Source organism: Scyliorhinus canicula, chromosome 5 (assembly GCF_902713615.1).
Source record: "Scyliorhinus canicula chromosome 5, sScyCan1.1, whole genome shotgun sequence".
NCBI lineage: Eukaryota > Metazoa > Chordata > Chondrichthyes > Carcharhiniformes > Scyliorhinidae > Scyliorhinus > Scyliorhinus canicula.
Genome location: NC_052150.1, coordinates 27,275,974 through 27,299,531, shown reverse-complemented (window position 1 = coordinate 27,299,531; position 23,558 = coordinate 27,275,974). Strand labels below are relative to the sequence as shown.

General features: G+C 48.7%; 2 protein-coding genes across 4 annotated transcripts in view; both read left to right on the top strand.

Moving 5' to 3' along the window:
- LOC119965862 (neuroligin-1-like) overlaps nt 1-23,558 on the top strand; it is a 232,231-nt gene that overhangs the window by 158,683 nt on the left and 49,990 nt on the right. For 2 of the 3 annotated variants that reach the window (XM_038796795.1, XM_038796794.1), the window contains 2 exons: nt 10,174-10,363; nt 17,454-17,736. The exons of the other annotated variant lie outside the window; for it this stretch is intronic. In XM_038796795.1, the coding sequence (XP_038652723.1) occupies nt 10,190-10,363; nt 17,454-17,736 (457 nt within the window). In that variant the 5' untranslated portion in view covers nt 10,174-10,189. The remainder of the gene's footprint in view (nt 1-10,173; nt 10,364-17,453; nt 17,737-23,558) is intronic. 3 annotated transcript variants of the gene reach the window in all.
- On the top strand, nt 940-2,412 carry LOC119965583 (bile salt-activated lipase-like). The gene has a single exon (XM_038796375.1). The coding sequence runs from the start codon at nt 940-942 to the stop codon at nt 2,410-2,412; it is 1,473 nt and encodes a 490-aa protein (XP_038652303.1).

The following is a 23,558-nucleotide window of genomic DNA, read 5'->3' as shown; positions in this document are numbered from 1 at the left end:
TGGAGGCGGATCTTGTTGAGCTGGTGGGACTCGGAGCCACCAAAAGCAGGGGCATGTGTGGGTGACTTGGCAGAGTTCCTCCACCCAAAAAAAAAATCAAGTTTGCCATAAGAGGGGCGGAGGAGGGGTTCGCCACAAGATGGAGGCTATTCATAGAACATAGAACAGTACAGCACAGAACAGGCCCTTCGGCCCTCAATGTTGTGCCGAGCCATGATCACCCTACTCAACCCACGCATCCACCCTATACCCGTAACCCAACAACCCCCCCCTAACCTTATTTTTATTAGGACACTACGGGCAATTTAGCATGGCCAATCCACCTAACCCGCACATCTTTGGTCAGTGGGAGGAAACCGGAGCACCCGGAGGAAACCCACGCACACAGGGGGAGGACGTGCAGACTCCACACAGACAGTGACCCAGCCGGGAATCGAACCTGGGACCCTGGAGTTGTGAAGCATTTATGCTAACCACCATGCTACCCTGCTGCTCTTTAAGGGACATTAACACGTCAGTGGCGAGGGGGAGTGGGCGGTTTTTGGTTCTGTTTGGGTTTTTAAATGAATTAAAATAATGTTACCTTTGTTGATCATAAATGATCTGCATTTAAAACGACATGCACACTTAGAGTTTATAATGGATTCCACCATTGGCATTCCCTACAGCAGTCCTTCTTCATTCTCTGCTCTGTTAAATAGCAGCCTCTTGTATATAGGAAGAACCCAAATCTTAGACTTTGTGATTTGTAATTTGCTTGTAAATTAATTAAAGCAATAAATATATCTAATCTCCAAGGTAATTGTATTGACCAACAGTTTGCTATGTCACATGTTAGAAAGATTAATCATTTTACTGATAAGGGGAGGTAGTATTCAGCAGGGTTATTTAACTGACAGCAAGTTGCTCCGACAGCCTTAGACTTCTGATTTTACCAGCATGGGTTGTCGGGTTTTCATACTTCTTTGCAGCCTATCTGTGTCCAGAGCATCTACTGACTTCATTAGACAGACGGACCTGGGCTTAGTTCATGGGATATTGGAACAATGGGACAACAGAAGTGTGGAGTGTTATCTTGGTATCCCCTATGCTGCACCTCCAGTGAATCGCCTTCGATTTCAGCCTCCCCGCCTTCATCCTGGATGGAATGATACGCTGAATGCAACCGAATTTGGACCAATGTGCCCTCAAGAACTTCTAATCCATGATCAAGTGGCTGGCAAAGAAGACTGCCTCACGTTAAATATCTACGTGCCCCACAGAGGGATTAATTCAAGCAAGTTGTTACCCGTGATGGTGTGGCTTCACGGAGGGGCCTTTGTCCTCGGCTCTGGGAATTACAAGGCTCACGTACTGGCTGACTTTGGCCAGGTTGTTGTGGTGACGATCAACTACAGATTAGGGGTGTTTGGATTTCTTTCCACAGGAGACAGTGCGGCTGCCGGCAATAGTGGGCTGCTTGACCAGCGTTTCGCAATATCATGGGTGAAGGCCAACAGTAAGAACTTTGGCGGTAATCCAGAGGCTATTTCGATATTCGGCCAGTCTGCAGGAGGAGCTAGTGTTGGTCTACAATGCCTGTCGCCGCTCAATGTGGGGCTCTTCAAACGAGCAATTTTACAGAGTGGAGTGGCCGTTGCAAACTGGGCAACAAGCTTGGACGATCCTTCCATCTGGGCGAAAAAACTTGCCTCCCTGTTACTTTGCCCAGTTAATGATAGTTGGAGTCTGATTAGCTGCTTGCAAGCAAAAAAAACAGTGGAACTGGTGAAAGGTGCTATTAAATTGCGCGACTTTAATTTTAAATTTGCTCCGACTGTGGATGGGTCATTTCTTCCTAAACCACCGCAGGAACTTTCCAGAAACATAAGCCTAGTCAAGCGATTCTCCTACATGGCAGGGGCCAATAGCCATGAGGGGAATTTCGCTTGGCCACAAATAAAGAAGATCAAATCTCAAGCTGACTTTGTTGACTTGATGTCGTCTTTTCTCCATCTGCCAGCTGATAAAGTGTCAATGGTGTCTGATGCCTTATTGTGGGAATACAGGGATTGGCAAGACCTTAACAACAGCTTACTTCACCTTCAGCGACAAGCACTAGATGTAGTTGGTGATGCAGGTTCAATAGCACCACTGGCAATGACAAGTGACTTCATAGCTAAAGCGACCAAAGATGTTTACATTTATTACTTTACCAGACACCCGAATGCATCTGTGTCCCCTGAGTGGATGGGAGCAGGGCATGGAGACGAACTTGTGTTTGTATTTGGAGTCCCAATAACGGGAGGACCACTTGTTGGAAAAGAAGAGCTAGACCTGAGTCAACAGATAATGTCCTACTGGACAAACTTTGCTAAAACTGGGCAAGTAGCAAATGCGTTTTATCAACATCCTTTCAAAAGTAATTTTTAGTACAAGATAAAGCAGAAAGAAAGATGACTTGTGGTTTAAAGTATCTCTTGCACTGTTTCACTTTCTTAATCAAACCATAGAATCCCTACAGTACAGAATGAGGCCATTCGGCCCATCGAGTCTGCACCGGCCCTCCGAAACAGATCCAACCTAGGCCCGCTCCCCGGCCCTATCCCCATGACCCCACCTAACCTTTGGACACTAAGGGGCAATGTAGCATGGCCAATCCACATAACCTGCATGTCTTTGGACTGTGGGAGGAAACCGGAGCACCCGGAGGAAACCCACGTAGACACGGGGAGAACGTGTAAACTCCACACAGTCACCCACGGCCGGAATTGAACCCAGACCCCAGCGCTGTGAGGCAGCAGTGCAAACCACTGTGATGTTTCTCCATTAGGTCCTGTTTGAGGATGCCTTGTGAGCCAGCTTGCGTTCAATTATTTATGGAGCTGATCCATTTATAAAACAAAACTTTTACCACAAATCAGTGAAATTATTTACTTCCCAAATATATCTGCTGACTGTGAATAGGAATAATGGACGTTTACAGATTCACAGATTCATGTTTCTTGCTATCACCTGTGCATACGACAGCCTTCAATTGTAAAAATCCGTAAATTATTGCTGTTGATTTTAGTGCCAGGAAATGTTGGTAATTTTGTTCAGAACAAATTGTGGGGGGTGTAACCTCCTTTAAGACCTACAAACATCTGGGAGCTCCATGTTCCTCCAAAGTTGTTATCCTGTGTGTCTCCCCACCCTCTTCCTCCCTAACCTGTAGGCAGGCTTTCAATAAACCAGGCTGATGTTCTGGAATCCATCCACAACGCCCTTCCAACACAACCCATGACTTCTCCACATCACTTTCCTCTATCTAATGGTCTTCTTTGTCAATGATTCTAGTCACGTCTGCTAATAACTCCTTCTCTGACTCAATGCGCAGTTTCATCTGACTGGGTTCTTTGAAGCATCTTGAAATGACTTTCTACAGGGGCGATTTTGAGCCCTCCCTCTCTCTGTCTGTGAGAAAGTCGGCACAGGCTCAAAATCCGGAGAGAATCAAAAAACGGGATTCTCTCTGGAGTGATCGGCTTTTGCAATTTTCACTCCCCTCGCCAGTGGAGTAGTGCGGAACTACGTTTTAATACATTTGCATGTCATTAACGAGCATTCTCTCCAGATCTCCACCCCCCCTACCCCCCCACACCCACCCACACACACACCCCCACACCCCCCCACCCCCCCACCCCCCCACACACACCCCCACACCCCCCCACCCCCCCACACACACCCCCACACCCCCCCCCCACACCCCCACACCCCCCCCCACACCCCCACACACCCCCCCCCCACACACACCCACACCCCCACACACCCCCACACACACCCACACCCCCACACACCCCCCACACCCCACACCCCCCACCACCCCCCCACACCCCCACACACCCCCCCACACCCCCACACCCCCCCCCCCCCACACCCCCACAACCCCCCCCCACACCCCACACACCCCCACACCCCCCCCCCACACCCCCACACCCCCCCACACCCCCACCCCCCCCCCCACACCCCCACACCCCCCCCACACCCCCACACCCCCCCCACACCCCCACACCCCCACACCCCCACACCCCTACACACACCCCCTCACGGAATAGTCACCATCACACCTGCGTCATTTACAACAGGTCTACAAAGGATGGGAATATCGGAGGTGCGCGCTCAGGCAGCCGTGGTTCACCAGGGTCTTCACTGCACCGGAGAGGATGTGGGGTACACACCCGGAGCTGGGGCTGGGGTTCAGTCTCGGGGGAGGGACCAATGGCAGGCCTTACTTTCCATTCACCTTGGAGCACACTTCCTGTGTCCACCTTGCTGGGCTTATGGCCAAATCACCATTGAGGGAGCGCCCGTCCTTAGTAGGACTTGGAAAGTGGATGGGTGGAGGTGAATAGTGAGGGTCAGCACTGGGGGTGTGACTGTGAGGTTACTGGGTGGGGTCCCATGGCATCAAGGGATTGAACTCCATCGAATATAATTTGCAATTGATTAGGAAGTTTGTTTCTGAGGAATAAGTGTGTCGGGCTGTGAAATGGGTGAAGGAGGGTGCCCTCTGGATATGTGCTTGTCACTGGCTGGCTTTACTCTAATCAGCTGTGCTTCATCTGTCACAAGATATATTCAATTGATTGGAATGCAATTACACCCTTCATTGGCAAATTAACAGTGCCAATTAGATATGCAAAGTTAAAGGGAAATGTCACTAATTTTCAGTCCCAACCAGAGTTTTTGAGCTGCTGGTAGAGGTGCTTCCCTGGCTGCTGTGCCATTTCAACTAAACAAAACTGACTTTTGTCTGGAGGAAGATCTGCTGTCTGGGCAGGAGGCGGCGGTCCCTGTCTCTGCCTTAAATCTTTGCTGGTGGAGGAGTGCGAACACTGCAAGGAGCTGAGCATTGAAGAGCGAGACCAGGACTGTAGGACTCCACATCAGACCCAGGGGCTGGGCTTGGAGCGGGGCCTACCTTTAACAACTACAGCCTGCAGGAGAGGGAGAATCAGGTGGTTTATATCACAGCAACTGGGGCTGAGTTTGGGCTTGCTGATTGCAACACCAACACACACAGAGGGCTTGAGGCCTCCCACCCTGCAAGAAGGGGAGGTACAGGATGTTTGCAGAGACTGGGACGGGGTCTGTGCTGATTTTTCAACATCTACAGAAGCCTCAAACTCTGAAACAGGGAGAGGAAGATGATGTGACCATCAATTCACTAGACACACGATTGGAAGTAAACTGTGGTTTTAAATAGTCTTACAACTGAGCCAGCCTGCGACCAGAGGAACTGAGAGCAGGCTTACGGCTGCAGCACCTTATACTTCCGGTTAGTGGGAGGAGCCATGGGCAGAGCCAAGGGTGAAGCCCAGTACAAACTCCTCATCTCCCCCTATGGGCAGAGCTGCACAACGGCTCACATACAGAGCCCACAAGGACATAATACATACAGTGTGAATTACACTGCAGTATAATTCACCACAGAAGGTCAGTGTGCTTTTTTTGTTGAAGGCGGGCGTTGTAGCAAATCTTGATTGTGCTGAGACAGGGATGGGGGGTGAAGAAAACCACCCTTGCCTTTTTTGCTGGGCCCCACCTGGGCTGAAGGCCCTGCCCTCCCACTCACTGACAATCTAGGAAGACCTTGAAGCTCAATTCCCCCCAGCCCCTCCACCTGACCTAGGCATTGATTGATCATTGTGCCCTATCCTTTTTTTAAATAAATTTAGATTAGCCAATTATTTTTTCTAATTAAGGGGCAATTTAGTGTGGCCAATCCACCTACTCTGCACATTTTTGGGTTGTGGGGGCGAAACCCACGCAGACACGGGGAGAATGTGCAAACTCCACACGGACAGTGACCCAGAGCCGGGATCGAACCTGGGACCTGAGCGTCGTGAGGCGGTTGTGCTAACCACTAGGCCACCGTGCTGCCCTTGTGCCCTATCCTTGACCCTCCCTCCTGCACCTCTCCTCCCACTCCCCCTCTCTTCTCTCCCCCGGTTCTCCTTCTCAGCATTCCTAATACCTAGGGGAGAGTACCTTTGAAAACCTGCTCTCCCCCATCATTAATACAATATTGATTAATCACTTGCGATGGGTGTGGCAACACTTTCCCCCTTACTGCCTTTTGTTTCTGTCCTTGTTTTACTACCTTCAGACTTCCTACATCGGTTCCCATCTCCCTGCCACATTAGTTTAAACACTCCCTAACCGCTCTAGCAAATAGCCCTCCTACGAATCATGCAAATGTGTGCCCATTTCCTGGGTAGCGTCCATGACAGTTACATTATGGAGCGCTCGCAGACACCATGGGCGCGATTCTCCGCTCCCCATGCTGGGTGGGAGAATCGCGGGAGAGACGGGCGACTCACGACACGCCGCCCTGGCACCCCCCGCGATTCTCCCACCCCCCGCTCGGAGACCAGCAATTCTCCGGCCCGACGTTCCCGACCGGTTCACGCCGGCGGCAACCACACCTGGTCGCTGCCGTCGTGAACATGGCGCCAAAGGTTCGTTTGTGTCTTGTGGGGAGTGGAGAGGGGAGTGAGCACCATGGCCGTGCTCGGGAGGGAACTGGCCCGCGAACGGTGCCCACCGATCGTTGGGCCGGCGTGTCCAAGGGACGCAATCTTTCCCCTCCGCCGGCCCGCAAGATCAAGCCACCACGTCTTGCGGGGCAGCGGAGGGGAAGACGGCAATCGCGCATGCGCGGGTTGGAGCCAGCCAACCTGCGCATGCGCGGCTTACGTCACTTAGGCGCCGCCGTCGCGTCATTCTCGGCGCGCCGCCTTGACACAAGCGTCAAGGCCCGGCGGCCGAGATTTACGGAGCGCCACTCCTAGCCCCCTGGGGGGGGGGGAATAGGGTGCGAGGAGCGGCCTCCGAGGCCGTCGTGAAACTCGCCCGAGTTCACAACGGCCTTCCCGATGCCGCACGGGAGCGGAGAATTCCGCACCATAGAGGAAGAACGTCATGATGGGGGACTTCTTTGAGGTGCCCCATGTGGATGCAGGCATGGGTCCCATGCATCCACTCAGTAGCCCTGTCACCTAATGCAAGGAATGGCCAGGGGGTTGGGAATAGCTGTGAAAAATGTTCCAGTGAGACATGCGCGTGTCCAGGCACGTAATCCTGGTGAACTTGGGAGGGACAGGAGTGGGGATATGCCAGGGTAAGAGGCGAGGGTGTAAGGTTTAGTGGAGAGGAACTCACTAAGAAGGAAGTGTAGGGTGGAGATCCCAGAGGAGTAGAGTGCTGAGGGGAAGGCCTTTGTCAGGGATCCTTAACTGCTCACTTTGGTTTTCTTCCCTTTCCAGTCGATGATTGTGGAGAATCATGGAGCCTGTCAATAGAGCAGCAACAGAGACAGAAACGTGTCTCTGCACGCAGCCAAGACCAGCATCCTGCTGAGGAGCGGGAGCCTGGGCCCTTAGCTGTACAGGGATCAGCACCACAGAGTGAAGAGCCCCGTTTGAGGCTATACCGGCAAAGGGCTTTTCGATGTCGGACTTCCTATCTACAGATGTCAGAGCCAAAGTGCCAGAGAAGACTGCCCTGGGGTACAGTGGACCACCTTTACCATGTCCTGCAAAAGCTGGCACCACATGGGATTGTGGACATCCACTGCCCATGGCCCTTAAAGTCACTGCCATCTGAATGTTTGTGCGGGTGGCTCGTTTCAGGGCAGTATCAGTGATCTGTGTGGCATCTCCCAGTGAGCAGCACACAAATGCCTTAGCGAAGTGACAGATGCTCTATCTGCGTGAGCAGGAGAGACAAAACGGCAGGAACGTGGGCTTTCCCCCGTCATGCTGCTGCATGGAGGACACACATTATTTGTACTCCGCCTATTGGGCGGAACCAGCAGGCAGGGACTACCGGCGAACCTGTAGTACAGGTCAGACCATACATTCCAGCTTTATTAGGTGATAATAAAGGTGGAACAGTGGTTTACCACATTCACCCCTGTTAAAATTGAGTCCGGCGGGTTGGTGGAGAACTATATACAGCAATGAATTTATATTTACAATATTTGAGAGCAAAAAAAATGTCTTCTGAAGTCCAGTGGACCAGTTAGAGGTTTAACCGGTCCGGGGCCTTAATGTTCCGCTGGGAGCGACGTAGTCGTCACGGCGACGTCGATGCTGGCCTGATGTTTGGTGACTCCGGGAGCGTGCCGAAATCCTCTTCATCCTCGGGAGTGGGCAGAGGAAGGATGGATGGTCCTGGTGGGGTTGGTGCTGGGAGCGCCTGGGGAGGGACGAGTGGTGCCCGGCCGGAGGGGTGTGTATGTGTGGAACCTGCTGGTGCCAGGTCCCTGAGGGAGATAGTATCCTGGCGGCCATCGGGATATGCCACGTAGGCACACTGGGGGTTCGCATGGAGCAATTGCACCCTCTCCACCAACAGGTCCGCCTTGTGGAGTCAGACGTGGCTACAGAGCAGGACTGGTCCTGGAGCTGCGAGCCAAGTCAGGAGCGACATTCCGGATGTGGACTTCCTGGGGAAGGCAAAGAGGCGTTCATGGGGTGTGTTGTTAGTGGCGGTGCACAGTAGTGACCGAATGGAGAGTTGTGCATCAAGGAGGACCTCCTGCTAGCGAGAGGCTGGGAGGTTCCTGGACTGTAGGGCCAGTTGGACGGCCCTTCATACCGTCCCGTTCTCCCTCTCCATTTCCCCTGGGGTTATAGCATGTCGTCCTGCTGGAGGCAATACCCCTCATGAGCAGCTCATCGCTCATGAATGAGGATCCCCTGTCACTGTGGATATAGGCAGGGAAACCGAACAGAGCGAGATAGTGTTTAGGGCTTTGATGACGGTGGCAGATGTCAGAGCCATGGGATGGCGAAGGGGAACCTGGATTACTCATCGACCACACTGAGAATATACATGTTTCGGTCGGTGGAGGGGTGGGGCCCTTTGAAATCCACGCTGAGGCGTTCAAAGGGGCGTGAGGCCTTCACCAGGCGCGCACAGTCCGGCCGGTGAGGCTTGCACTCCGCACAGACTTGGCAGTCCCTGGTAATTGTCCGTACTTCCTCGACGGAGTAGGGCAGATTTCGTGCCTTAGTGAAGTGGTACAACCGTGTGACTCCCGGGTGACAAAGGCTGTCGTGCAGGACCTGGAGTCGGTCTACTTGTGCGCTGGCACATGTACCTCGGGATAGGGCGTCTGAGAGCTCGTTGAGTTTGCCGGGGCGATACAAAATCTCGTAATTATAGGTGGAGAGCTCGATCCTCCTCCACAAGATTTTATCGTTTTTGATCTTGCCCCGCTGTGTGTTATTGAACATGAAGGCTACCGACCATTGGTCAGTGAGGAGAATCAATCTCCTGCCGGCCGGGTAATGCCTCCAATGCCGCACAGCTTCAACAATAGCTTGGGCCTCCTTTTCGACGGATGAGTGCCGAATTTCAGAGGCATGAAGGGTGCGGGAGAAGAATGCCACGGCTCTGCCTGCCTGATTGAGGGTGGAGGCTCGGGCGACGTCTGATGCGTCGCTCTCTACGTGAAAGGGCAGTGTCTCGTCTACTATGTCCTACAAGGCATCCTGGCCTTGGCGATATCGGCTCTGATACAGGCGAAGGCCTGTTGTGCCTCGGCCGTCAAGTGTAAGTGGGTGGACTGTATGAGTGGGCGGGCCTTCTCCGCATAGTTTGGGACCCACTAGCCCCCAGACAGAAGAGATGTACAAGGTAAGTTTTTTTACACAGAGGGTAGTGGGTGCCTGGAACCCGCTGCCGGAGGAGGAGGGACAATAGTGACATTTAAGGGACATCTTGACAAATACATGAATAGGATGGGAATAGAAGGATACGGACCCCGGAAGTGTAGAAGATTTTAGGTTAGATGGGGTAGCATGGTCGGCACAGGCTTGGAGGGCTGAAGGGCCTGTTCCTGTGCTGTACTTTTTTTTTGTTCTTTGACAGCTTCTTGGCTATTCACGTCAGTCTGCGATCCCATGTCGAGTCTGTGGCCATGTGCAAGTGTGATGAATGCCTGTTGCCACTGAGAGCAAAAAGCAGGCAAATATTACTTCAACCCATTGAGTGGACCGCTACATTCTGTACCTATAAGGTTTGTGTGCACAAGAAAATCTTACAAGACAACGCATAGCATTTGGATGGGAAAGTGCAATCACAATAGTTTCCATATATACCAACAACTTGCCATATTAATCTCTTTATTCTTATTTATAGAAAGCCAAATTCACCCATGAAAGTCCCAGTTGTCTGGCCCAGATACAATAAGAGAAGATCCCAATATCTACAGCTGGACATCGGGTTGTCAAATCTGAATATAAAGGAAAATCTGAAGCCCGAGCAGGTTACTTTCTGGAATCAGTACATTCCTAGCTTACTGAAGGTTAAAGAATGTCCAATAGCAGAGGTACGGTTCAATTAACGTTATTGTTTCAACGCAGTAAGGCTTGTTGTGTCAACTTAAGATCGCAGAAATAAAGAAGGATTTTTCAGTTGCATTGGGCGAGGGAGTAATTCTGGGTGGATTGTCAACTGAATAGATCTACACATGGCAAGGAGGCTGGTAGAGTGATGGGAACCTGTTTACAATTGGACCAAACTTTGCTGTGGCTTGTTAACTCAGCCAGGGCATTAATGTCCTGCCTCCAAGTTACACAGCCACAGGTCAACCCATACCTCCTCCCTTCGATCTTTCATTCTAAAGTTTGACCTGAACCCATCTGGGTGGAGAATATGGTTAAAACTCACAACCTTGGTACTCTTTTAGAAGTTTATTGTCCCACTGGTAACTCACAAACATAGAACATAGAACATAGAACAGTACAGCACAGAACAGGCCCTTCGGCCCTCGATGTTGTGCCGAGCCATGATCACCCTACTCAAACCCACGTATCCACCCTATACCCCCAACAACCCCCCCCTTAACCTTACTTTTTAGGACGCTACGGGCAATTTAGCATGGCCAATCCACCTAACCCGCACATCTTTGGACTGTGGGAGGAAACCGGAGCACCCGGAGGAAACCCACGCACACACGGGGAGGACGTGCAGACTCCGCACAGACAGCGGGATTCCAGCCGGGAATCGAACCTGGGACCCTGGAGCTGTGAAGCATTTATGCTAACCACCATGCTACCGTGCTGCCCCTATCATCAAGACCCTGTTCCCTTCAAGTTAAATCAAAACTTACGAATGCTGTTCTGTAACTGCCAAACTGCACCCGGTCCTGTTGATCACTCAAGAGGAGTATGTCCCCATGTGGACAGATGATCAATCCCGCCTACAGTTACTTTGCAAGTATCTGCCCTTGCTCCGAAACACATGTCTTACATTTCAAAAATCACACCCATGACAATGATCGTTGCTACCCTTCCCACTTTGTCTTGTGCCTTCTTACATCTTGCAACATTCCAACATTCTGGGTTTGTGACTAGTCCATGAACCTACCAATCTGTTTCAATGGGGAAGATTTTAACTTACCAGCATCATTAGATTGGCGGCTGTGCTTCACTCCAGTGAAACAGTTTTCGGGCTTAGCATGCCCAGGAAGTGTGAAGGCCCACCCAGACATACAGGAATGCACAGCTCATTAGCTTGGAAGTACTTTTTACAGTTCTACAGTTTGGCACAGGAGTTCAACGATTGAGAAAAATAATTTTAACTGGATAGACAAACACTGGTTTTGCAGTCTAATTGCCTCCACCATCTCTTGATTTGTCACTTCACTGCGTCTGTGTTCCATCTCAAGGTTTTTTTTTGCCCAAGTCACGTGGAATGCTGGGAGGTGAAACTTGACCAATTTCTGACAAATATCCTTTTTTTAAATCCAATGCAGTTTCTTGAACGTTAACGGTTGTCTCCTTTTGAATTCTTTTGCATTCTTTCGAAGGGCTGCCTACAAATCAGAAACGTGGAGAGGATGACATGCCAAATCTCTCAAAGGATTTCTATTTAAGGGAGCCCTGGCAAGGATCAGAATGGTTGAACTGTGCATTGATTCCTGAGGTTTCAGTAACAGTAATGGAAAGAAGACCTGGGAAAGCTGCCCCCCCCCCCTCCCCCCCCCTTTCCCTCCACCACCACCACCCCGGCTCCTACTCTCACCTGGAGACCCTGCTGTGGGATTTGAGGGACGGAAGTAAAGTGTTGTTTTCCCAGGGCTGGAGGAGGCCAGGCTCTCAAACTAAGCAGGCAAGGATGGAAGTGACTGGTTCCTGAAACCTGAAGACAGTGCCTCAAGAGGTTTAAGGACTTCAGAAGGGCAGGAAAATTGAGTGGTGTAACTACTTTCAACTGCAAAGCCCCACACCTTGCCTTTCCCAGCATTATCCTGCACAGTAAATAACCAACACATCTTACAGCCCCACCCATTCTTTTCTCTCCAGGCACCTCCTCACACCCTCATCTCAACAGACAGCATAGACACTGACCCAATCTTCGTGCCATCTCACACCCATGCCTCGCAGTCACCCTTCACAAATCCTGTTCCTCACTCCACTCCACGCAATCCATTTCTCAACTTTATACAACTTTTTCGCTCGCTGGTGAAGAGAGCACAGAGCCGCAGGTAGAGGCATGGAGGTGATTGGGGGGGGGGGGAGAACATATGGCGCGGTCCTCTAGTGATAGTCAGCTTAAAGGTCACCGGCAATGCGGTCCCACATAGTCCACTGAGAATGAGGTCTTGTTCCAGAAGGCTGAAGGTAATCTAACTAGAGAGAGCCTTAACTAGATAGTGGGGGCAAGGGACCAAATTTGGGAAGATGTGATAAATGAAATACAGAATACAAGGCAAAACGGCAAGGTCAATTAATATTTTTAAGGCAGAGGTGGATAGATTCATGACTAACAAGAGAGTCAAAGGTTATTGGCAATAGGTAAGACCATAAGACATAGGAGTGGAAGTAAGGCCATTCGGCCCATCGAGTCCACTCCGCCATTCAATCATGGCTGATGGGCATTTCAACTCCACCTACCAGCATTCTCCCCGTAGCCCTTAATTCCTCGCGACATCAAGAATTTATCTATCTCTGCCTTGAAGCCATTTAGCGTCCTGGCCTCCACTGCACTCCACGGCAATGAATTCCACAATGAATTCCAGGTAGAAAGTGAAGTTGAAGACATAATGTGATTAGCCATTATCTTATTGAATAGCAGAGCAGGTTCAAGGGGCTGAATGCCTACTACTGCTCTTAACTTGTTTGCTTGCATGTTGGAACGTAAGCTGAGTAGCACAAGACAGGCAAACTGATTTCCAAGAAGTTGGAAATCATCAATCAAGCTGTACCGCACTCTTAGAAGAGGTTTTGTGAATAGTGCTCTCTCTCTTTTCGAAATGACTGCAGCTATTCAGTTCTAGGGTTTGAAGGTCTTCCCAGTTTCACTGAAGAATCTGTCCATGCTGTGCTCTTGCCTGGCTGACCCTGGCGGGCAGCAGACTGCTCAGGAAAACTGTGAACTGGCCGTTGAAGCTAAAATGATGGGCTGTGGGCACAGTGGTTAGCAATGCTGCCTCACTGCGCTGAGGATCCGGGTTCGATTACGGCCCCGGGTCCCTGTCCCCTGTGGGGGTCTCATCCCCACAAACCCAAAGATGTGCCTGGTTGGTGGATTGGCCTCGCTGAATTTCCCCTCAATTCGAAAATAATTGGGTACTCTAAATTTATTTTTTTTAAATAGAATGCAGGGTTAACTCCTCAGATCATTGCTCCCCAGCTCCATGTGGGTTCCCCATGCACCTGCAAATCATCCGGGTTAAACCCAGGGATGGGAGTGATCATGTCAGGTTCCTGATCTGGCAGAACTTTTCAGCGTTTTAACCCCCACCCGCATCTGAACCTGCTTCTTTTTGGCGGTTAATATTCTGCTGCTATTTCTGCACTTACAAAAAATCGACTAAAAATGGTTAGCAGGCCAAAAAATGAAGAATGTCCAGAGAATGCTGCTTTTTGTGTCTGTGTCTAATGTTTAAGGTGGGCTGCAAAAGATTTCAAATGGTGGCACCACGTCCCATGCATGATTGTGATTCACTGGCTGACACAGTGTTGTTAATTGTTTAAGGTGAGTTATGATAGCCCCGCCTACCACCTCCTTCTCCCCAAATTCCCAAGTGTTGTTTATCTATGCAGTTAACTCTTAGCTGTTGATAGATGCAGAAACAAATGCAATCCCAATGTGTAGTCATGTTTGCTTTGTGGATTCGGGTCCACTCTGTCCTTTATTCAAATCATCACTCAAAAGTTGTTTCTCAACAAGTATTCAGGACTTTGTCCAATTTACTGGAGTGGTTTCAAATTTGAGGACGTTACAGCCTGCCAGCGGCATTGGGTTTTATTATTTGAGTTCATACCCAAATGAATGCACTTGATATCAATCCAATGTAAAACAATACTTGCCACTAAAGACCACAGTATGTGAAACTGCTATGTACTAGAGGACTTGAGTTTTCCGATGTCATTCATCAAAATGTCTCATAAAACTAGATGACAAATTGTCTTAATGGATTGAGAAATGGTATAGGGACAGGGGTATCTAATATAAAGGGATAAATGAAAATCTTCAGGAAAAGTAATAAGAGATGTTCCTCAGGGATCTTGTTTGGGAACCATGCTGCAGTGAGATTATTAAACTTCACGGATCATATAAAATTTTTTGGGCAGGTAATTAATAGAAAGGAATGTTGGACCAGTTACGCATTTGAGCTGATAAACTGCAGATGGATTTTAGCTTGGGAATAAGTGTAGAGTAGGTAACATGCATAAAAGGAAAGGGATTTATTTAGTATTTCCGTTGGTCGAGGTCATAAAAGAAAAGAAGTTGAACAATCATTGATCATCCCCTGAAAGTATTCAATCAAAGCAAAGCGGTTACGAATGTGGAATTCTGGATGCTCGAATCCGTCTCCAGAGCATTGGATTATAAATCAAACAAAGTTATAAAACATGCTCAGATGGGTTCTGGAGTGAGTGATATAGATTTGGTCACTCTACCTCAAAAATATGTATATATTAGAAAGGGTTCAGTGCAAAGTGGACATGATCCAAAGATGTAAAGGTTAGGTGGGGTTTTGTGGATAGGGCGGGGAAGTGCGCCTGGGTGTAATGCTCTTTCAGAGGGTCGGTGCAGACTCGATGGGCCAAATGGCCTCCTTCTGCACTGCAGGAATTCTATGGATTCAGGGGGCTAGGTTCTGATGAAAGGCAGAAGCAATTAAAATTACTTTTTGCTGGAGGAAGACTTGAGGGGAGATGTGATTTTTAAAAAAAATTTTATTCTCCTCCTTTTTCACAATTTTTCTTCCAAATTTACACCCCTCAACAACAAACAATAATCAACAACAAATATATCAAACCCCATAACAATAACAACGATCCCCTCCTCCCATCAACCCCCAAACATCAACCCGCATGTTAACATAAACAAATGACAAAAAAGGAATCGGGGATTACCCATAGCCATCTTTAACATACATAGCCCACCTCCCCACCCCCCCAACTAATGTTCAATGTTATCCAGTTCTTGAAAGTGCATAATAAATAGTGTCCATGACTTGTAGAACCCCTCCGAGCTTCCCCTTAGTTCGAACTTAACCTTCTCATGAGTCAAGTATTCCAACAGGCCCCCCCGCCACGCCAGGGCACAGGGTGGAGAGGCCGCTCACCATCCCAGCAGGATCCGCCTTCGGGCGATCAACGAGGCGAAGGCTCAGATATCTGCCTCCGCACCCGTTTCCAACCCTGGCTGGTCCGACACCCTGAATATGGCCTCGGGTCTAGTTTCATGCGCACCACCATGGAAATTACCCTAAACACCTCCTTCCAGTACTCCCCTAGCTTTGGACAGGACCAAAGCATATGATTGTGATTAGCGCCCCCCCCCGCAACCTTCACACACATCTTCTACCCTTCAATGAATCGGCTCATCGTCACCCTCGTGAGGTGTGCTCTGTACACCACCTTAAGCTGTATCAGCCCCAACCTTGCACACGAGGTGGAGGCATTCACTCTCCGGAGCACCTCACACCAGAACCCCTCCTCCATAACCTCTCCCAACTCTTCCTCCCACTTTGCTTTGATCCCCTCCAGTGGTGCCTTATTCTTTTCCAACATAGCTCTGTATACCGCTGACACTGTCCCCTTCTCCAGTCCCCTTGCCGCCAGCAGCTCCTCCAACAACGTGGAAGCTGGTTCCTCCGGGAAGCTCTGCATCTCCTTCCTGGCAAAGTCCCGAACCTGCATATATCTAAGCACTTCTCCCTGCTCCAGCCCATACTTCACTTCCAGTTCCCTCAATCCTGCAAATCAACCCCGAAGAAACAAATCTTTTAGGGTCTTAATCCCCTTCTCTTCCCATTTCCGAAAGCTTCCATCCCACCTCCCTGGCTCAAATCTGTGGTTCTCGAGGGGAGATGTGATAATGGTCTTTGCGTTAATGAAAGGGCCAGATAAGAATAATTTAGTCAAGCCCCATAACTTTGGCAGTGAGTATGGAAGGAGTATTCCTGCCTTTTCCGCAGGCGGGATCGTTTGCTCTGCCGAAGACAACCGCCCATGGTGTGTTCCGCAGTGGGATAAACGAGCCATGCAAGACACTTACCGGCAGCCAATGAGGAGCCACCTCTGCCGCCGGAAAACATGCCAGCGGGAGCGAGGGTTGGGGATTTGGAATATCCCGCCTTATGTCTTTTCCTTATTCATTCTGGGGATGTAGGTGTTGTGCACAAGGCCAGAATTTATTCTCATTGCTCTTGTACAATTATGAGGTGTGTTTGACCATTTTTGTGGGCAATTATGAGTCTACCCCATTAGGGTGGGGCTGGAGTCACATTTGATTCAGACCAGGTAAAGGGAAACAGATTTCCTTCCTTGGAGGCCATTAAAGTACAAAGTTCACAACAATTTTTTTTTTCTCTAAAATTTAGGTTGGCAATTTATTTTTTCTAATTAAGGGGCAATTTAGCGTGGCCAATCTACCTACCCTGCACATCTTTAGGTTGTGGGAGGCGCAACCCACGCAAACATGGAGAGAATGTGCAAACTCCACACGGAAAGCGACCCAGAGCCGGGATTGAACCTGGGACCTCGGCGCCATGAAGCAGCCGTGCTAACCACTGCGCCGCCGTGCTGCCCTCAAAGTTTACAACAATTAAGCAAGGTTGATGATTTAAAAAGAAAACTTTATCTCCCACAGAATAATGGGTACCTGGAACAGGCTCTCCGAGATTGGAAATAATTTTGAGGTCAAAAATGACATTTTCAGCAAATGAATTGGTTTTATATATGTTGAGAAATAAGTTGATAGTTATAGAATTATTGATAATACTGCCCAATGGTTATCATTGGAGTTCAGGCAGGATTTAAAACCTTTAAAGGTGATAATAGCGAAGAGAAAGCCAAAAAGAAAATAACCAAACATGGCCTCTGAACGTGGTGCTCATGATGAACAGAATAAGCCTTTCTTGCTTCAGAATTTCTCACAGTCTATTTCTCCTTTGTCAGCCCCTCTCTGACCCTCTTGTTCCGACGGAGAGTGGTCTTCTGCGTGGTTTCAGAGTTCAGCAGAACAATAAAGTAACAGACATTTTCAAAGGAATTCCCTATGCACAACCACCTATTGGAGAACTTCGTTTTCGAAAGCCAAGACCAATAAACGCATGGAAAGGCATTCGGGATGTGAGAAAATATGGAAGTATCTGCATGCAGGACCAGGTGATTGTGAAGGATGTCCATGGTGATGAAGATTGTCTCTTCCTGAATATATGGGTACCTAATGGTGTTCAAGGTAGTGTATGGAAACCCTACAAAGTTTCTGTTATATGAACCAAGGGGAAAGTTAATAGGGGCAAACTTTAGTGATTTACTTCATTTCTTAGGTACTAATTATTTTAGTCCTTGAATATTTGATGTCTCTTAGTTTTAATAATGGGGAGTATGGAATCCTATTGATTGAACTCCTAGAAGTCAATGATGAAAGAAAAGGCTTCTTAAAGAGGACAATGCCAAGTCATTGGATTTGTTTGATTACTTTGCTTTTTGTTCGTAGCATTTCCTCTGTGTCTAAATGAGAACCAATCGGAACAATGGATCATGTGAACCATTTGAGTTCTTTGCTCGACAAATAAATGACACTAATTGGCAGACTTTCAATTAGATTCATTCCAGAACCCAAATTTTTACTTGATCTCAAGACTCTTTAGGCAGAATTGCAATGCTCACTAAGCAGCTGCAATCTTAGAAGTTTGTGCATATTATTATGGAATAGCATGCTGCTCCAAAGCACGTGCCTTATTCGTAGAAGAATGAGTCTGATTCAAGGGTGATCTACGTTTCAGAGCTTCTGGCATTACAACACCAGATGCAAAGCCAAGAACAAAAACATTTAGCCACAGGGTACCCAGCAATCATAAAATAAATGCAGTAACGTTTTGCCAACTGCAGGTGTGCCAGGGGATCAGAGGTCAGTAATGAGATGTCATGTGATCAGATGTCACATAATCAAGTGTCATTGAGCCTCCACGGTCGTGTTCAAACAGAGTTGGTAACATTAGCTTCTCCAGGATTGGTAGCAATGCCACTTTTCTCGGTGAACATGAGCTGTGCTTTGAAAGATGAAACTGGTTGCATTGGTGTGGCACGCAGTGGTTAGGGTACTGGACTAATAAATTAATCGCATTGAAGACCAGCCCCGAAAGTGTGTGATCAAATCCCACTGAGAGCGAGAGGAAAATTCGGTTTTAAAAATCTGAAAACAAAAAGCTGGTGCACGTGGTTAGATTTTCAGAAAAAATTTAACTGGTTCTTTCAGTAAGAGAAGCCTATTATGGCCGATGTGTGATTCCAATCGCACACCAATGTGATTGGCCCAACTCCCCTCTGAAGGGGTCTATTAAACTCTTACCAGGAGTTCAGGCAGAACTCCCACATAAAAGAAAATAAACTTCTTTACTGATGCATTGTCCCTTTGCTCTGGGGGTTATGGCCTTCTGTTCCTGTGAGATACCTTATTCAATAAGATTGTTGTGAAACAGTGATGCCTGGTCAATGGGGACAGTTACGTTTAAATCTCATTCATAGGTGAGATTACAGAGGGAATTCCAGCCCTTGCCATGTGTGTGTGTGACCATGCCAGCTCGCTCTGTGCACCTATTAACAACTACAACCCAAAGGCTAATTTGTCCATCTGCAGTATTCCATGAGTTAGATCACAGCTGGACTATTGTCTAATTGCAGGTGCCAGAGTCTGGGAAGATCCCAGGCCTTGGACGTGGTGCAGAAGAGATTTATTAGTTTGGAACCAGGGATAAATGACTTTAGTTGTGTGGAGAAAATAGTGAAGCTGCACGGTAGCACAGTGGTTAGCACAGTTGCTTCACAGTCCCAGGGTCTCGGGTTCGATTCCTGGCTTGGGTCACTGTCTGTGTGGAATCTGCACATTCTCCCCGTGTCTGCGAGGGTTTCCTCCGGGTGCTCCGGTTTCCTCCCACAGTCCAAAGATGTCCAGTTAGGTGGATTGGCTATGTTAAATTGCCCTATTTGTCCAAAAGAAAAGGTTAGATGGGGTTACTGGGTTATGGGGATAGGGTGGAGGTGTGCACTTCGATAGGGTGCTCTTTTCAAGGGCCGGTGCAGACTCGATGGGCTGAATGGCCTCCTTCTGCACTGTAAATTCTATGATAATCTCTGATAGAGCTGTGATTGTTTGCCAGTCTGGAGGAGCTAATTGAGAGGGTAGAGCTGCCGAGTGGTAGTGAGTTCAGGTATCTACAGGTTAGGGACTTTGCACGAAAGATCTGGAAGGGGTTCCCTAGATTGCCGGGATACACCCTGCTGGAGCGACTGCTGCTTCTGGATGTGGAAGGGGAGGGAAGAATTGGGGATATATATAAGTGGCCGGGGGAGCAGGGAGGCGAGCGGGTGGTGAAGATCAAGGAGAAATGGGAAGCGGAGTTGAGAATGGAGATCAATTGGGGAGTATGGAGTGAGGCACTACGAAGGGTAAACGGGACCTCTTCTTGTGAAAGGATGAGCCTGATACAGTTTAAGGTGGTGCACACGGTGCATATGACTCGGGCGAGAATGAGTGGGTTCTTTCAGGGGGTAGCAGATGAGTGTGAGAGGTGTGGGTGGGGGCCAGCTAGTTCATGTGCACATGTTTTGGGGTTGTGAAAAAATTGGGAAGATTCTGGGTGGGAGTGTTTGCGGTCTTAGCCAGGATAGTGGAGGAGGGAGTGGACCCGGACCCTTTGGTGGCGATATTTGGGGTTTCAGAAAAGCCGGAGCTCATGGAGAGGAGGAAGGCCGATGTCTTGGCCTTCGTCTCTCTGATTGCACGGCGACAAATTTTGCTGGAGTGGCAGTCGGCATCGCCACCGGGGGTAGCAGCATGGTTGGGTGACCTATATGACTTCCTACGGTTAGAGAAGATAACGTATGAGTTAAGGGGCTTAGCATCGCAGTTTGAGAAAAGGTGGGGGATGTTTGTGACCGTGTTTGAGGAGCTGTTCGTCACAGGGGGGTTGGAGGGGTAGTGGGTGATGGGGATCAACTATACAGTTTGTACAGAGTTTTCTCCTTTTTCACTCTGTACAAACTGTATAGTTGATTGTTGGGAAGAATGTTTCCCGGGGTGTTTATTTGCTGTAACCTACTTTGATACAAGTTTCAATAAAATGCCTAGAAAAAAAAAGTATGTATTACTTGAAAGTGTGGTTGAAGCAGATTCAAGAGTAATTTTGAAAAGCATACTTGAGGAGAAAAAATGAGCAGTGTTATGGGCAGGAAGATGGTAATTCTTGGTTATTTAGTTCTTTCAAGGAGCAAAAACAGCCACGATGGGCCAAATGGTATTCTTCTGTGCTTTACGATTCAATGATTTTAATTCCATGTGGTCACCTCAAAATTCATTTGAAAGCGAGGAAGTCAGTTTGATGAATCCAACAGTCACATCCGACACCTCCTGATAGTTTTGGCCTCTTTTATCTTTTGTGCCAGCTTTGATTTGCTGCATCTCTTTCAGAATTAAGAAGGCACTGTCCCCCACCACCCCCGGGCCCCTCCCCTCCACAGCAAGTATCTTTGTGATCATTGTTTCAAATGCACCGTATGAAGGCCTTTCAAAAAGGAAATGGAGCCAGGACAAAATGTGCTGAAGCCCGTGGAAATCTGAGCCTTCCGAATAGTTCAGTAATTCGAATCCCTTTCTGCCAAGTGGAAACACATTTGTTATGTGGTAACCCGAGATCTTTGTGTAGCTCTTTCATGGCTCTGCTTATATTTTTCCAGGCTCTACAAACGCTTACCTTTTCAACTTTGTATTCTGGGGGGGAATAACACCGAGATGAAAGGGATAGTCTTTTATCCAAAAGTGTTTGGCAAACTCTGCTTCATGTCGATGCCAAATACTTGGGCTTGATGAGGTAATATTAAAAACACGTCATTAAATCATAGAAACAGTACATTGAGAGCACAATGAGAATACTGGGCAATATTTTTGCTGCTCCCCTTCCCCATTATAAGGATAGCCCTCCTTTGAAATGTTCCATCCTATCTTCATTTACCAACAAATTGAGACCAGTGTTATTCACGTGACTGGTTTGAACTGGGAACATTTGTAAAGTGCAACAAACCCTCCTTACAATAGAGCCAATGATTTAATTAAAACGTGCTGAGCATCAACATGGTGGAATTGCTGAGATGTTAAAAGAGTCAGGTTTGTTTTCTTTGGTATGGAAGCTTTGAGGTGATCTCATTGAAGGAATTTCGCAAAGTTAAAAAGTGAAATTTCCAAAATCTGGGCAGTAGAAATTTCAGAAATTGGAAAGGAAGTCAGGGAGACCTTTTCTAATGAAAAGAAACAAAAATGTCCTAGAACCAAGAGACCGGAAAAACCAAAGAGAGCACTAACGTTGTGGGAATAAATAGCAATAATGATAAAAAGGTCCCTTCTCATTTGTTCCCTATCAAAATTCATTAATCTAAGTAGAATAGAAAAGATTAATCCTGTCACTCTTTCAAGTTACATGTGACAGCAAATTAAAGGGATTTAGGTGCACAAGGCAGGTTCAGGAAGTAAGAATGTCAGGAAGCACCACTTTGCACAATGCAATTAACACCTCGTAAAACCATCCAATGATTGTGCTATCACACAAATGTGATGCAGAGGGTGAAATTCTCCGACCCCCACGACGGGTCGGAGAATAGCGGGAGGGCCTTCCCGACATTTTTCCCGCCCTCCCGCTATTCTCCCCCACCCCCCGCCCAACTCCCGACCCGAATCGCTGCCGCCGTTTTTTTACGGCCGGCAGCGATTCACAGCTGTTCGATGGGCCGAAGTCCCAGCCCTTTACGCCATTTGTACGAACGGCAAACACACCTGGTCTGGCCGTTCGTAAAAACGGCGTCACAAGCTCGCTTTTCATAACCATGGCACCGATTGGCACGGCAGTACCACGGCCGTGCCAAGGGTGCCATGGGCCCGCGATCGGTGGGCACCGATCGCGGGCAGCGGGCCCGATGCCCGCGCACACTTTCTCCTTCCGCCGCCCCGCAGTATCCATTCACGGGGCGGCTGAGGGGCAACCCGGCCCGCGCATGCGCGGGTTTCGCGCAAATACGCGATGACATCATCCGCGCATGCGCGGGTTGGCGTCTTCCAATCCGCGCATGCGCGGCTGACGTCATATGACGCGTCAGCCGGCGCTAACTCCGGCAAGCGGGCTTAACGATATTCGTTAAGCCCGTCATGCCAGAGCCTACGGCGTCGGGCTGCTAGCCCCGACCGGGGACCAGAATTGGTTCCCGGTCGGGAAGGGGCGCGCTGGCGTCAAACCCGCCCGGGTTTGACGCCAGCTTTACGATTTCTCCCGTTTTGGGAGAATCGCGCCCAGAGAATTTCAACACTGGGATTAGTAACTTTATCCAAGATAGAGGTGTTAGCATGGATCCACCAATATTCCATCAACGTTATATCACTCAGGAGGATCCCAGAATAATTTCTGGATACGTTTCACTGGAAGGATAGGCTAGATGGGCTGAATGGCCAATCTCATCTGGACTCTAACATTTGAGACCTGAAATTCTGCAGTGAACCACCAGCCCCTTACCCATCTTGCCCCATAACTTGAATGGGAGACCACGAGACACTTGGGTGGAATTTACCCTGTGCACCCTCTGCTCTCTCTCCACTCGCTTCATTAACTTGATTAATTGAGCATAACCTTGTCATGTGGCATTACTGATTAACTCTGTTGAAATTATGGGTGAGATTTAATGGGACAAAAACAGAGGCCTGTTTCGGGAGGGTTTAGTGGGATGTTTCTCAGTGCCTGCATCACCAAGAACGACCCCGCTATTTTTTTCAATACAAATTTAGAGGACCCAATTTTGTTTTTCCAATTAAGGGGCGATTTAGCATGGTCAATTCACCTATCCAGCACATCTGGGTTGTGGGGGTGAGACCCACGCAGACACTGGGAGAATGTGCAAACTTCACAAGACTGTGACCTGGTGCCGGTATCGAACCTAGGTCCGCGACACCACTGTGCAACCGTGCTGCCCCCAAGACCCTGCTATTTAACCGGACTTTGCCTTTTTGGTCTCGGCGGG